The sequence below is a fragment of the Maylandia zebra genome, linkage group LG7, assembly GCF_041146795.1.
Source record: "Maylandia zebra isolate NMK-2024a linkage group LG7, Mzebra_GT3a, whole genome shotgun sequence".
In the NCBI taxonomy this organism is placed as follows: domain Eukaryota; kingdom Metazoa; phylum Chordata; class Actinopteri; order Cichliformes; family Cichlidae; genus Maylandia; species Maylandia zebra.
The window spans coordinates 69,163,230-69,178,922 of NC_135173.1; the positions used below are offsets into that span (position 1 = coordinate 69,163,230).

The 15,693-nt window shown below is 44.2% G+C and overlaps 1 protein-coding gene across 3 annotated transcripts in view; it reads left to right on the plus strand.

Moving 5' to 3' along the window:
- ptprbl (protein tyrosine phosphatase receptor type B, like) overlaps positions 1–14,346 on the plus strand; it is a 32,993-nt gene extending 18,647 nt beyond the window's left edge. For 2 of the 3 annotated variants that reach the window (XM_024799401.2, XM_076887003.1), the window contains 21 exons: positions 243–506; positions 603–872; positions 5,380–5,643; positions 5,768–6,034; positions 6,291–6,581; positions 6,655–6,933; positions 7,013–7,162; positions 7,533–7,809; positions 8,040–8,152; positions 8,260–8,365; positions 8,450–8,527; positions 9,472–9,489; positions 9,577–9,658; positions 9,875–9,965; positions 10,046–10,122; positions 10,599–10,733; positions 10,825–10,947; positions 11,085–11,248; positions 11,515–11,650; positions 12,202–12,295; positions 13,975–14,346. In XM_024799401.2, coding sequence (XP_024655169.2) covers positions 243–506; positions 603–872; positions 5,380–5,643; positions 5,768–6,034; positions 6,291–6,581; positions 6,655–6,933; positions 7,013–7,162; positions 7,533–7,809; positions 8,040–8,152; positions 8,260–8,365; positions 8,450–8,527; positions 9,472–9,489; positions 9,577–9,658; positions 9,875–9,965; positions 10,046–10,122; positions 10,599–10,733; positions 10,825–10,947; positions 11,085–11,248; positions 11,515–11,650; positions 12,202–12,291 — 3,275 coding nt within the window. In that variant the 3' untranslated portion in view covers positions 12,292–12,295; positions 13,975–14,346. The remainder of the gene's footprint in view (positions 1–242; positions 507–602; positions 873–5,379; positions 5,644–5,767; positions 6,035–6,290; positions 6,582–6,654; positions 6,934–7,012; positions 7,163–7,532; positions 7,810–8,039; positions 8,153–8,259; positions 8,366–8,449; positions 8,528–9,471; positions 9,490–9,576; positions 9,659–9,874; positions 9,966–10,045; positions 10,123–10,598; positions 10,734–10,824; positions 10,948–11,084; positions 11,249–11,514; positions 11,651–12,201; positions 12,296–13,974) is intronic. The other variant, XM_076887002.1, reaches the window with a different exon arrangement.
- The last annotated feature ends 1,347 nt before the right edge of the window (positions 14,347–15,693 follow it).

Here is a 15,693-nt window from a genome sequence, read left to right on the forward strand (position 1 = left end):
TTCCAAGCTCCTTAGACTCACGTACACAACATATCAGGGAAGTTAAATGCCTCCTGGTGGCGCTGCAGTTTCTCAGCAGTTGCTCTGGGAACAGTATCTCTACATCTAAATCAGCAGCAGCAGGTAGCTACAATTAACCAGATTACCACTAAGACTTATTACCACCATTATTACCATCATCATTAAACCTTGACGTAAAGAGCAAAAATGCTGTAGATCAAAAGCTCTTTGTCATCTTTCAGTTCCCAGTAAAGTGAAGAACATCCACGTTAGCAACAGTGGAGACAGCAGCAGTCTGATGGTGAGCTGGACTCCTGGTCCGGGCGATGTAGACGGATTCTCCGTGTTTCTGTACAGAGAAAGCCGAAAGTTAAGTACCCGAAGCGTCCTCAAGCACCAGAACGAGGTGACGTTCGGCTCCCTGCAGCCCGGCCAGGTGTACACCATCATGGTTCAGTCTGTGAGTGGAGACCTGGTGAACAACAACACGGTCACAGGGCGCACAGGTTAGAGGACACACCTCTGTACAGTGAATATACACCATGCTGTCGTACAGATTAGCTGGTCCTTACTGCGCTCTGCATCATCCCTGTGTTCCTCAGTCCCCTCTGCAGTGACAGGGCTCCAGGTGGACTCCCACCACACCACCTGTAGTATCCAGGTGAGCTGGCAGGAGGCTCTGGGTGTGGCTGATGGATATGTCCTCCAAGTTCTGGACGACAGAGGCAGCATGGTGAGAAACGTCTCTCAGCCCTTTGGACACACCTGGCAGCAGTTTGACGGCCTCACACCAGGAAAGAAGTATCGAGTGGTGGTCCAGACCACCAGCGGCGGGGTCCACAGTGTTGGGGTCAGCACTGAGGCTCGGACAAGTAAGACTTCCTGTTTCTCACTTTGAATGTGATGGAGGAAAACCTGATGTTTTATACAGTGGGATGCAAAAGTTTGGGCAGCCTTGTTAATAGTCATTATTTTCCTGTATAAATCGTTGGTTGTTACAATAAAAAGTGTCAGTTAAATATATCACATAGGAGATACACACAGTGATATTTGAGAAGTGAAATTAAGTTTATTGGATTTACAGAAAGTGTGCAATAATTGTTTAAACAAAATCAGGCAGGTGCATAAATTTGGAATCTACAAAAAAAGAAATGAAATGAATATTTAGCAGATCCGCCTTTTGCAGAAATTCCAGCCTCTAAACACTTCCTGTAGGTTCCAGTGAGAGTCTGGATTGTGGTTGAAGGTATTTTGGACCATTCCTCTTTACAAAACATCTCTCGTTCATTCAGGTTTGATGGCTTCCAAGCATGGACAGCTCTCTTTAACTCACAGCACAGGTTTTCAATAATATTCAGGTCTGGGCTGAGATGAACGTTCCAGGACGTTGTACTTGTTCCTCTGCATGAATGCTTTAGTGGATTTTGAGCAGTGTCTCGGGTGGTTGAAAGATCCAGCCCCGGCGCAGCTTCAGCTTTGTCACTGATTCGTGGACATTGGTCTCCAGAATCTGCTGATACTGAGTGGAATCCATGTGTCCATCAACTTTGACGAGATTCCCAGTCCCTGCACTGGCCACACAGCCCCACAGCATACCACCATATTTTACTGGAGGCAGCAGGTGTTTTTCTTGCTGTGTTCTTTTCCCTCCATGCATAACGCCCCTTGTTATCCCCAAATAACTCAGTTTTAGTTTCATCAGTCCACAGCACCTTATTCCAGAATGAAGCTGGTTTGTCCAAATGTGCTTTAGCGGCTCTGTTTGTGCTGTGGGTGGAGAAAAGGCTTCCTCTGCATCACTCTGGCATACAGCATCTCCTTGTGTAAAGTGCGCCAAGTGTTTGAACGATGCACAGCGACTCCATCTGCTGCAACATGATGTTGGAGGTCTTTGGTGCAGGTCTGTGGGTCGACTCTGACTGTTCTCACCGTCGCTTCTGTCTATCCGAGATGTTCCTTGGTCTGTCACTTCGAGCCTTAACTTGAACTGAGCCTGTGGTCTTCCATTGTCTCGATATGTTCCTAACTGTGGGAACAGACGGCTTACATCTCTGAGACAGCTTTCTGTGCCCTTCCCCTAAACCATGATGGTGAACAATCTTTGTCTTCAGGTCATCTGTGAGTTGTTTTGAGACCCCAGTGTTGCTACTCAGAGAATATTAAAAGAGGAGGGAAACTTACAATTGACCCCCTTAAATACTCTTTCTCATTATTGGATTCACCTGTGTATGTAGGTCAGGGGTCACTGAGCTTACCGAGCCAATTTGAGTTCCAATAATTAGTTCTACAGGTTTTGGAATCAATAAAATGCCAACGGTGCCCAAATTTATGCACCTGCCTGATTTTGTTTAAACAATTATTGCACACTTTCTGTGAATCCAATAAACTTCATTTCACTTCTCAAATATCACTGTGTGTGTCTCCTATATATATTTAACTGATGTTTTTTATTGTACCAACCAACAATTTATACAGGAAAATAATGACTATTAACAAGGTTGCCCAAACTTTTGCATCCCACTGTACATTTTATAGACAAGTCAGAATATTTTGAGAAAGTATTTAGCAGAGGTGGGACCAAGTCATTGTTTTGCAAGTCTCAAGTAAGTCTCAAGTCTTTATCCTCAAGTCTCAAGTCAAGTCTCAAGTAATGTCAGGCAAGTCAGAGTCGAGTCTCAAGTCACTGGTGTAAAAGTCCGAGTCAAGTCACAAGTCTGAAACTTTGAATTTCAAGTCCTTTCGAGTCTTTAAAAAAAAAACAAACGAAAAAATAATGTTGCAGTTATGCTAAATGTAAATATTAGACCATGTAATTTTTTAATCTGTGTTTTTCTCAACACATGACAAAATAGTGAACTTAGAAAATATACACAAATTGTGAAATTGCACCTCTTTAAAATGCAGCTCAATTAAACCTAGCTCCAAGAATAATTTTCACCGACAGTTCTGAGATAAGCTGCATGTTATTCTTGGATGCGGTTGTAGGACCAGCTTTAAAATCGCATGACAAAAATATCATACACATTAAAAAAAACTGTATCACCAACGTAGCCTGGACAACATTTGCTAGTTAGATGAAGTCAGCTATCTCATCCTAGCATATTTATATGCATATTTATAATTACACGGTTCTTGGAGTGAGTGCATACACTCATGAAGTTTAGTAACTTCAGGTCACTGCAACAAGCCCAGGTACAGTTTACCGACGGATGGGTGCAGGACCTTGAAATGCACCGTGTAGAACGAAAGACCATCGTACGTATCATAAGTTTACCAGTCACAAATTGTCGTCATAAATACACATTCGTTAACCGTTTATTAATATAACCTTTGAGCTCAACGGTAATTAATTAGTAGTGGAAATAATTTCTGGTACCCATCACAGAAATGTAGCAGTGACAATAATATTGTATGCTGTAATCGTACTGGACAATTAGTGATACAAAAAACCTGTTTTATCCTGTGAATAAAAGTATATGTTTTTGTCAATGTACCATAATAACAGAGGAGAAACGCAATATTGTGTCAGGACAATTCACTATTTATGCACAATAAATAAAGGAGCATAGTGCGACAATTTCTGTTCAGCGCCAGACTTGCTTGTAACCTATATCACCAATTATGTTAAGAAAAATGACGTATTAACTACTAAAAAACACTGACCTTTGTGTAAATGCTTGGAGCAGACTAACCTGTGAGCTGGAGTGTTCTGGGACGTTATATTTGATCTTTGAATGGCTGCAATCCAGTCGCCTCTTTGTTACTTCGGAAACATGGCTCGAACAATTTCTCTTCAACGACGTAATCCGATAACAACCGATCTCTTTACCCGTCGGCTTCCCGTGGCTATCATGCGACCGGCTATTGCAGTTAATAATACAACGGCTTCTTGACATTTTTGTGTTTCTTTTTATCGCTGTATAACTGATTTTAATTGAAAGCCTGCGTGCGCTAGTACCGCTTGCCACGAGTTCCCAGAATCCTTTGTGGTTCTACCCGTGAATGACGTCACATTTTCAATCTCTATATAATATGCATGTTAAATTTTATATTTGGGGTAAAATATCAAGTCTTTTCAAGTAAACCGGTTCAAGTCCAATTCAAGTCCCAAGTCATTGGTGTAAAAGTCCAAGTCAAGTCACAAGTCTTAGAACATTTTTTCAAGTCAAGTCTAAAGTCATAAAATTAATGACTCGAGTCTGACTCGAGTCCAAGTCATGTGACTCGAGTCCACACCTCTGGTATTTAGTTGACAAAACTCCAAAACACAAACTTAACAATGTGGTGTTTGCTGTACAGTGTAGCGAGGGATGCTCAGACCTCTACATTGGAGAGACCAAACAGCCACTTCACAAGCGCATGGCACAACATAGAAGAGCCACCTCCACAGGGGATGCCAATGTTCACATTGACAGAGAGGACAGATGGTTTCAAAGAGGAGTAAAAGAAGCCATTTATGTCCACTGTGAGCGACCATCTTTGAACAGAGGCGGTGGTTTACAACACAAACTGTCTGCCATCTATAATCCAGTTTTGAGATCCTTCCCAGACGCCTTAACGCCCACTCACATCCTGGGCCATCTGACCTCAGGAAACCAGGGTTGGGGTCAGGTTTCACAATGAGCTCACCCGAAACCCTGGCTGATTGTGACCCACACCCGTTTTCACACCTTGGCTCATGTGATCAGGTAGAGGATCATCAGGGGGTCCTTTGTCCCCCTTTGGGGGTGGGGGGGGGGGGGTACTCCCACAGGGTTTAAATCTGGGACTCTCCACCATTTGACTCTAGAACTGAAGAAGCTTCTCGGATAAGAAGTGAAACGTCTTCAAGCAACTTAAAGACGTCCAGACGCTTTTCTTTCCAAGCCCCTTAGACCAGCGGTCCCCAACCCCCGGGCCTCGGACCGGTACCGGTCCATGAGTCGTTTGGTACCGGGCCGCGAGAGTTGAGGCTCAGGTGTGAAATGTTTGGTTTTCAGGGTTTTTATCGGTTTTCAGTTATTTTGTTATCGTTTTTATCGTTTACTCGGCTTTCCTGGGTCTTTTCACGTGTGTTATGAATAAATCTTCTTTTTTTCGGTACCAGTACTAGTTTTATTTTGTTGTATTTATCCGCGACACCTTAAAGGCTGGTCCGTGAAAATATTGTCGGGCATAAACCGGTCCGTGGCGCAAAAAAGGTTGGGGACCGCTGCCTTAGACTATTTAGTTGGAACAATACTGAGAAAGAAGATGAATAACTCACCAGGTTCTGGTGGTTTGACCTAAAATCGATTTACAGTGATGTGTGAGAAACTCTTGATTTCTCTCCTCAAGTACACAGTATGATTGATGAAATTTAGTGAAAGTTAAAAGCTTCCCTCGTCCCTTCTCCTGTAGACCCAGCGGTGGTCACCAATCTGGCCGTCACTGCAAACACCACCACCAGCCTGTCCTTCCACTGGTCGCCACCAGAGGGAGACTTTCAGCTGTATGAAGTTTTTCTGTATGATCGTAATGACCAGCTGCACGAGAAAAAGCGCGTCCAGTCCAACAGTCAGCAGTGTACTTTTCAGGGCCTCAGACCTGGTGCTCCTTACAAGATGTTGATCCAGATCCACAGTGGAGACCAGACCAACCAGACCTCCATCTACACCAGAACAGGTGAGACCAGCTGGTCCTCCAGAGTACACGGTCCTTGACTGGAAATAAAATGTAAAGGATATTATGCCTTCTGTACCCGAAGAGTGGACTTGCAGATTGTATCAGTGATCGTGTTTCTCTTCAGTCCCGTCAGCTGCAGCGTTCCTGAAAGCTAAGAGTGGAAACCAGTCTGACAGTCTTTGGGTAAACTGGGAGCATGGTGGAGGTGATCTAAGTGGATACCAGCTGTATCTCTACAACCCCAACGGTTCTCAGCAGGCCATGCATCAGCTGGGCTCAGAGGCCACAGGGTTCATCTTCTCAGGCCTTGTAGCGGGTCGCCTGTATCGAGCTGAGGTGCTGAGCCAGAGCGGCGGGCTCAGCAACAGGGCGAGCACCCTGGGCCGGACGGGTAAGATGCAGCTTCTGTTAGAGCTCAGATCACCTCAGTATTCCTTGATATTCAGTCAGCAGTTTCAGTGGTTTAGCAAAAGGCATTTTTCCAGTTTTATCAGTGCAGCACACAGTCGCAACATAAAGTAACAAGAGACATTTTAAAACATAAAGTCTAGAAACACGAGGAGCAGAACAGAAGAAATCCTAATTTTAAGCAGAGACACACGAATCGGAATAGTTTCTGATCAGCAACAAATCCTGTCCCTCCTCAGCTCCCAGACCACCTGCCTCCATCTTGTTCAGGGGGGTGACCAACACCTCCCTGGAGATCACATGGAGCGGCCCTGTGGACTCCGACTATGATGACTTTGACCTGCAGTGGACTCCTCGGGACCGGCTGTCCATCATCAATCCGTACCACACCCGGACGTCCAGCAACCGCATCCTGAGGGGGATGTTCCCTGGACGGCTCTACAACTTCAGCCTCCGCACCGTCAGTGGGACCACAGAGCCTGGGGCCACACCTACCTATAGCACACCTATCCGCAAAAGCATCCGCACCAGTAGGTGGCAGCACTTTATGTCAATTCTGATGTGAATTGTCATGTGGTTTCACTCCATTACTTTCGTCTACAGAGCCAGAGAGAGTCCACAGCCTCCACTGTCGCCCTCAGAGTTCCACCTCCATCTCCTGCTCCTGGGTAACCCCGGACACTGATTATGACTCCTACACCATCGAGTGTCTCCACAAGGATTCCCACACACTGATGTACTCCAGACTCGCTGAGCAGGACTCCAACAGCTACATCATCACTGAGCTGGAGCCTCACAAACACTACACAGTCTCTGTGAAGGTCATGTCTGGTGGGAAGCCCAGCGACGAGGCTCAGGACAACGTGGTCACCATGCTTGACCGTAAGAGCGAGTGGAAGTTAACATGTCCTCAGCATGACGGAGGGTGTTTAACATGCTGTCCTCCTGTTGACTCTTGAAGGTCCTCCTGTGCCCCCCTCCGGTACCCGGGTCAGTGAGCAGTCTGCTGTGGTCACCAAGTCCTCCATCTCCTTCCAGTTTAACTGCAGCTGGTTCAGTGACGTTAATGGAGCTGTTAAGTACTTCACTGTAGTGGTGACTGAGTCTGAAGGTGAGCAGCATCCACATAAGGCCAGTTTACTGGAATTCTTCTAATTGGATGATCCTCCTAAAAAGAATCTGTAGTAACTCCTCTTGGATCTCCTTCCTGTTGTTCTGGTCACCTGACTTCACTTGGTGGTATCGGCCTTAAATTGTGTGTTCTGTCATTTTTTTTTTACCATTCCCTCATACCTCTTCTTTTGGGATAAATAATGGATAATGGGATGGATTATGGAATTATGGATGATGATGAAATAATAATGAGTGCATGTTGACATTAATAATACACAAATGAATAGATGGATAACGGAAACAATAATGGATGGACAGATAATAGGATGCAATAATCTAATCCTGAATCTTCTGGTTTGTTTTTGAAGATGTTAGCCTAATGCAGCTGGAGCAGAAGCACCCACTGCCCTCCTACCTGGACTACAGCTCCAACAGCTCCATCAGGTCCTACCAGACCAGCTATTTCCCCAGCCGATGCACCGAGAGCCCTGACAGCACCACCCAGAGCTTTAACATCAGCTTGGGGACTGGGATGGACTTGCTAGGGGGCACCTGTGATGCCAGAGGCTCAGACCAGGACCCAGAGTCTAGTGGAGAGCTGAACCACTTCTGTGATGGACCCCTGAAGCCAAAGACTGCCTACAGGTACTGAAAAATCCTCTGCATGAATGTCAGGTACTTGACTCCGTGTCCACTTCCTCCAAACTGCAGCACTCCAGGGCGGTAGACTGACCAGAAACCTGGAGCCTTAATGGTTTGTTAGAACCAGCTCATCATCTCTGAAACTTTCAGCCCTGTAGACTTTTTGCTCCAGCGTTACCTCTAAGGTCAGGCGTTGCGTGAATAACCTTAGGGGCATCTGTGTTTGTCTCCAGGATCAGCGTCCGAGCTTTCACTCAGCTGTTTGATGATGATGCAAAGGACTTGAGTGTCTTGTCTCCACTGTTCTCTGACACCTGCCTATCGCAGCCCATCATCACTGAGGCTGGTGAGAACAAACCTTAGCTCGATTAAAATACACCCGAGGTCAAGCTGGGACGAGCAGGTGCAGGTGAAAAATTCAGAAAAGTATCACAGTTGTGTTTCCTCCTGCAGAGCCTCTGAGCGGTGTCATCGAAGGTGTAAGTGCTGGACTCTTCCTCGCTGCTGTGATTGTGGGAATCACTGCTCTGTTTGTCTGCAGGCACAGAACTCGCAAAGTGTGAGTATCAGAGGATGCACCTGTCTGTAAGGTACACCTGCTTATCTTTGTTTAGGTTAAACGGTGCTGCTGTGTTTCCACCAGTGAGGAAGAGAGGCTGGAGGTCAGGATAAATATGAGGAGAGAGAGAGCAGCAGCGGGGAACCAGCTGGGTGTCAGAGGGTAAGTAATCAATAATCAATAATGTTCAGGGATGTTTGCACAGTGACTCACCTTTCATAACACTCTATACAACACATTTGAAATGAAACAGTAAGAGTGCAAACTCTCACCACCGTTGATATGAAATAAAATCATTAGAGTTTTTTACCCAGAAAGTTGATCCTGTTCATCTGGACGTCTTCAGTGGGAGAAATGTTTCATTATCATCAGGTGACTTCTTTAGTCCCAGCTGACTGCAGGTATCAACCTTATAAGCACCTGCACAATGACTGAGTCTAGCACCACTGGTGACCAATGGGCTGTGAGGTCAGTTTATGATCATTAATATGGAAAATGTCACGATCACCGATCTGTGATCATTGATCGATGGCCATGAGTCTCACAGCATTGTAAGATGGTGACCCTTAGGCCCCCTCCTCGATTCAGAGATGGTCTCCACAGGTCTTTTGGAAGGACGATAGTTTCAGTCACTGTGCAAATGTCCTGTTCATAAGGTTGAAACCTGCAGTCAGCTGAGATTGAAGAAGTCACCTGGACGATGATGAAACGTGTCTCCCACTGAAGATGTCCGAATAAACAGAATCAGCTTTCTGGAATTCCCTTACCTGCATGATACACTGATGGACATGCATGTCCTCTAAAATCCACCAGGGGGTGCTGCAGCACCTTCAGCTCCCTTACCTGCTGAAGGTATCACAGGCAGCATCAGAACTGAACTGATACTACAGTCAGAGTACTTTTTGCCTTTGTTTCTGCAGACATGTGATTGCATTGTGACAGCTTGTTTTTTCTTTCAGAGGAGGTTCTGATTAATGCATGTAGTACTGCATGTAGTACTGCATGTAGTACTGCATGTAGTACTGCATGTGTGTACAGATGAAAATGCATCATTAGGTTTAAACTCTGAGGTCTCTCTCTCTCTCTCCCTGCCTTTTGCTCCTCAGCAGCCGTCGAATCTCCAGGTCTGTAATCCCGTTCACACTGCTTCAGGTTCATCTTTGACCTTTTGTGAATTTTTCTGGTTTTAAATGTTTTCTTTTCTCCTGCAGTCCCATTAAGATTGTGAACTTTGAGTCTCACTACAGCAAACTACAGGCTGACTCCAACTACCTGATGTCAGAGGAGTATGAGGTCAGCAATCAATAAAACTAATTTGTTCCTCTTTGAAAGACCCCAGCTTCAGCATATCACATCCCCCAAGAATAAAAAACTTGTGGCAACATTGAGGATTGTGAAGGATGTTAGATCCAGGGTTTATCCTGTCTGTTTTCACTATTTTGACGTTTAAGAGTGTTCAGAGTGGGCCTTTGTTTGTGTTGTGAATCGCTTTTATTTTCTCCCTATCAGGATCTGAAGGACGTCGGTCGTAACCAGCCTCTGGACTCGGCTCTGCTGCCGGAGAACCGGGGAAAGAACCGATACAATAACATCCTGCCCTGTGAGTCAAGAGCCCACAGACACAATAAGAGATCACCGGGTTGTAGAAGGTCTGGGTCTAACTGCCTTTCTCGTATTCAGACGACTCGACGAGGGTCAAGCTGTCCTACGTTGATGACGACCCCTGCTCTGACTACATCAATGCCAGTTACATCCCAGTAAGTCAGTACAGACTTGACATGCACCACACTGGAGACTCCTTCAAAGAGCAGTAAAGAGTGAAAACATAAAAACATGCAGTGCATCTTAGTTTTTACTCAGGTGAGTAGGGCCACCTAATAGCTTCTCCTTCATCGTTACTTCATTTCGCAGCTTGCCAGTCGGTGTTTTTTGGTGACCATACAATGATTGCAACACAAACACACCTGGCTTAGTTAGGACAGGGTTTAATTTTGGTTGGATGTGAAGAAGTCCATTGCAAAGACTGATCTCGATAAAGACTCATTTAGAAGTTAAGAGCAGGATGGGTGAAGACGAGATGATGAAGCTGGTCTCTGAAACCTGAGACAAAGACGATAAAGTGTTTACCGAGGTTAGAGAGCGTGTGAGCAGTAGCATCATTTTCTCATAGACTCCTATGAGTCAATCACAGGGGTTGTCCGAATTTCGGGGGGTTCACGCTCTCTGTTTTCAGGGTAACAGCTTCCGGCGGGAGTACATCGCCACACAGGGTCCTCTGCCTGGAACTAAAGACGACTTCTGGAAGATGGTTTGGGAGCAGAATGTCCACAATGTGGTGATGGTCACTCAGTGTGTGGAGAAAGGAAGGGTGGGTAGCACAGAGGCAATGATTACAGAAACCATCTTCACAAACTCATCAGCCTGAAACAGTGAGGTTTTCCTCCTCTTCCTCCATCCAGGTGAAATGTGATCACTACTGGCCATTCGATCAGGATCCTCTGTACTACGGAGACCTGATCGTCCAGATGCTGTCAGAATCGGTTCTACCTGAGTGGACGATCAGAGAGTTTAACATCTACAGCGTACGTTTCACTGACAGCTGTCATCTTTGTTACAGAACCGGTTTGAGTGCGAAAGACGGCTCGAACGCTTGTTTCGTTTTATTCTTGAGAAACAAGAAAACGATCCCACCTCAGTTTAATGTGACTGTGCGTTGCAGGAGGAGCAGCTCGGCTTCAGCCGCCTGGTTCGTCAGTTTCACTACACGGTGTGGCCGGACCACGGTGTCCCAGAGACCACTCAGTCCCTCATCCAGTTTGTCCGTACTGTCCGAGACTACGTCAACAGGACTTCGGGATCTGGAGCCACTGTAGTCCACTGCAGGTACCTCATTGTGCCCTTAAAATATCAGCCTCTTCAGAGTGACGAACCACTGAATTCCTAGAATCTCAAACTGTGTGAAGCATCACATGGTCAGATGAGAAGTAATTATAGCTAAACCAACAGAAACCTCATAGTCTGAGAACCCTTATGTTTTTCACCAGTATAACACGCTAATTTGTGTTTGTGGACTAATGTGGACCATCCTGCTCATTAGCTGTGGTCAGTATACGACGTGTTTTTTGACTGGACTTTGGTCTTTTTGTCAGCGCCGGTGTGGGCCGGACGGGGACTTTCATTGTCCTGGATCGAGTGCTGCAGCAACTGGACGCCAAAGACACGGTGGATATCTACAGCGCCGTGTTTGACCTGCGACTCCATCGATCCCACATGGTGCAGACTGAGGTAGGACCAATGCTTCATGGGGGCAAACATTTGTATGCCGTTATGTGGCATCTATCTCTGCACTTTTAATCGACTCTTCCTTTTCTGTGTGTCAGCCATATTTGTAGTTTGAAAATTGTTTAATCTGGTATGATGACTGAAATTTCACATTTGGGATTTCAGCACTGAAACTGCTGCTGAGAACCTGAATGAGTTCAGACTTATTATTTACATACTTCAATTTGTTTTCATGTCTGATGCTATGAGATGGTCCAGAGATGTCCTCTGAGAGCTTTCCTGAGCTGAGCAAATGTAAATATTAAATATATCAACGGAACCCAAGATCTCCTGTTTACAAGACGGGTTTTTTTCAGTTTGTCCTGACTGGCTAATCTGTGTTTCTAAAACTGGTCCTGACAAACACCTGAAGGCACTCAGTCACAGGTGACTAAAATAATCCCCCAGGCTGAAATGATAGACTCCTGTAATAATCCCATAATCTCTGCTGTCAGACTGAAAATGATATTTTGTAATCTGAGCTCAGGTGTGACTCACCTGCCACCTCTCCACAGGTGCAGTATGCATACCTGCATCAGTGTGTCAGAGACGTTCTCAGAGCCAGGAAGCTACGCAGCGAGCAGGAGGGAATGTACAGGATGTGAGGCGGTGAGTCATTGATAACCTTCATATTATTGATCCTACATATCAGATTACCACCCTCAGATTATGAACACATTATTGACAGATTATTGGTCCTTTTTACGGGGTGGCTGTAGCTCAGGTGGCAGAGCAGATCAGCCACTTACCAGAAGGTCGGTGGTTCAATCCCAGGCTGCTCCAGTCTGCATGCCAAATATCCTTGGGCAAGATACTAACCCCAAGTTGCTCTCCGATGCATCCATCGGAGTGTGAATGTGTGTGAATGTTAGATACTCAGCACTTAAACTTAGAAGAAGTGCCTGTGTGAATGGGTGTGATTGGGTGAATGAATTAGCTGTGTAAAGCGCTTTGAGTGCTCAGACAGAGAACAAAAGCACTATAACCAGTCTGTTTACCATTTAACAGACGTGGAGCCTCAGATTAACATCAGGTTATTGACAGGTTATTGACGGGTTATTTATGGGTTATTGAGAAGTTATTGACGGCTTATTGAGCTGTTATTGACAGGTTAATGACAGATTATTGATGGGTTATTGACAGGTTATTTACAGGATACAGATGGGTTATTGACGGCTTATAGAGAAGTTATTGACAGGTTACTGACAGGCTATTGACAGCTCATTGACAGGTTATTGACAGGTTAATGACGGCTTATTGAGAAGTTATTGACAGGCTAGTGACAGATTATTGATGGGTTATTGACATCTTATTTATAGGTTATTGACAGGTTGTTGCCGTTTTATGACGATTATTGACAGGTTATTGATGGGTTATTGACAGGTTAATGACAGATTATTGACAGGTTAATGACAGATTATTGATGGGTTATTGACAGGTTAATGACAGGTTATTGATGGGTTATTGACGGGTTATTTATGGGTTATTGAGAAGTTATTGACGGCTTATTGAGCTGTTATTGACAGGTTAATGACAGATTATTGATGGGTTATTGACATCTTATTTATAGGTTATTGACAGGTTGTTGCCGTTTTATGACGATTATTGACAGATTATTGATGGGTTATTGACAGGTTAATGACAGGTTATTGATGGGTTATTGACGGGTTATTTATGGGTTATTGAGAAGTTATTGACGGCTTATTGAGAAGTTATTGACAGGCTAGTGACAGATTATTGATGGGTTATTGACATCTTATTTATAGGTTATTGACAGGTTGTTGCCGTTTTATGACGATTATTGACAGATTATTGATGGGTTATTGACAGGTTAATGACAGGTTATTGATGGGTTATTGACGGGTTATTTATGGGTTATTGAGAAGTTATTGACGGCTTATTGAGCTGTTATTGACAGGTTAATGACAGATTATTGATGGGTTATTGACAGGTTATTTACAGGATACAGATGGGTTATTGACGGCTTATAGAGAAGTTATTGACAGGTTACTGACAGGCTATTGACAGCTCATTGACAGGTTATTGACAGGTTAATGACGGCTTATTGAGAAGTTATTGACAGGCTAGTGACAGATTATTGATGGGTTATTGACATCTTATTTATAGGTTATTGACAGGTTGTTGCCGTTTTATGACGATTATTGACAGGTTATTGATGGGTTATTGATGGCTTATTGACAGATTATTAACAGGTTACTGACAGATTATTGAAGGATTATTGACAGGTTACTGACGGCTTATTGATGGGTTATTGGTCCTTTCCACAGACGCTGACCCTGACCGTAACGATTGTACTGACTGCTGAGCCATTGCTGAGCTCTTCAGAGAGACATGTCCATATATTTTTCTACAGTGTTCGTATGTCACAGAGAAATGTTTATAACTTTAATTTGTTTTAATTTATGTTCAGCTGTGTGATGTCTTTCTGTATAGATTATCTATAGATTATTGGTTGTATCATCTCCTATGTGTTTGATTTGCTGGAATATTGGCTCCAGTTTCTTGGTTGAGTTTCTGTTGTCCTGTTTATATCTCTGTCACAGGTGCTCATACCTGTAAGTTTACCTGTGCTTGTACCTGTAAGTGTACCTGTGCTCGTCTGTATGTGAGCAGCTTATTAAACACACAACACAAAATTATCAGCTCTCTAATTATTCATCCAGAAACTCTATGATAATCTGAGCAGGATTATTTCAGTACAACTGAACTCTGAGCGCAAGAAAAAAAAGAACATAAAGCTTCTAAAACAAAAGATGTTTTTCACTATGAATTATGGGACGAAATCGTCTCCTCTCCTGCTTCAGTGCTTCCTAAAGGAGATCCTATCCGGTCTTTAACTGATGATCTGATAAATCCTGCTTCCGGGTCCAAACTACTCTGCGTTTAATAAATCTGTTGTGTTTTTAACATGCTTTGTATCTTGTTATACAGGGTAGGCCATTTATATGGATACAGCGTAATAACATGGGAATGGTTGGTGATACTAAAGTCCTGTTTGTGGCACATTAGTATATGTGAGGGGGCAAACGCCTCAAGATGGGCGGTGACCATGGTGACCATTTAGAAGTCGGCCATCTTGGATACAACTTTTGTTTTTTCAATAGGAAGAGGGCCATGTGACACATCAAACTTATTGGTAATGTCACAAGAAAAACAATGGTGTGCTTGGTTTCAACGTAACTTTATTCTTTCATGAGTTATTTACAAGTTTCTCTTTGTTCACAGCCATTGACATGTCGAAGAGGTTAACACGTGAGGAGTGGATCGAAATTGTGTTGCTATCTGGTGAAAGCAGTTTGTAACTCTGATAGCTCTGCTATCATAATCAATCTCTCAGTCAGAACATGCTATATCATGTTCAGGTGTAAACTAGCGAGCTAACTTCCTGCTAACTTCTAAATCTGTTAAACTTCATAAATCCTTTTCCTTTTTAATGGATGCCTGGATGTTAAACTTAATTGCTACACCTGGTAAAGCAGCCACACTGATCATTTTATTACAGATCCAGGCTTCGTGCCCAGGGTTGGCAAGCCACGACCATAGCTGGACTGGCCATCGGCATACCAGGCATTTGCTCGGTGGCCCAATTATTATTATTATTATTATTATTTTTGTAACGGTATAAACAATGAAAGGTGGTGGATTGGCCAGATGCTGGCTGGTGTGTAAAAATAACTCAGTTGTTTGGTGGTGGCTATGGCGGTGCTTCCACAGATTCAGTAACATTAGCAAGTGGTGGAGGCCAGCAGGTGGATGAGAGAAAGGGGAGGCAGGAGGAGAGACCCGAGGCAGCCGCCGGTCTGCGTGTCAGGTGAACTGAACTTCAGGTAAGAAGTTATGACCTGCAGTCTATCTGGGTCAGATATAAACCAAGTTTAGGTGGAGTTTATTTTCGTTGCGCTGACTTTTTACAGTCAGTTACAATAACTCGTACTGCGTGCTAGCTAGCATGACGGAGTTTCTATACAGCTGGGTGGGTGCTATGA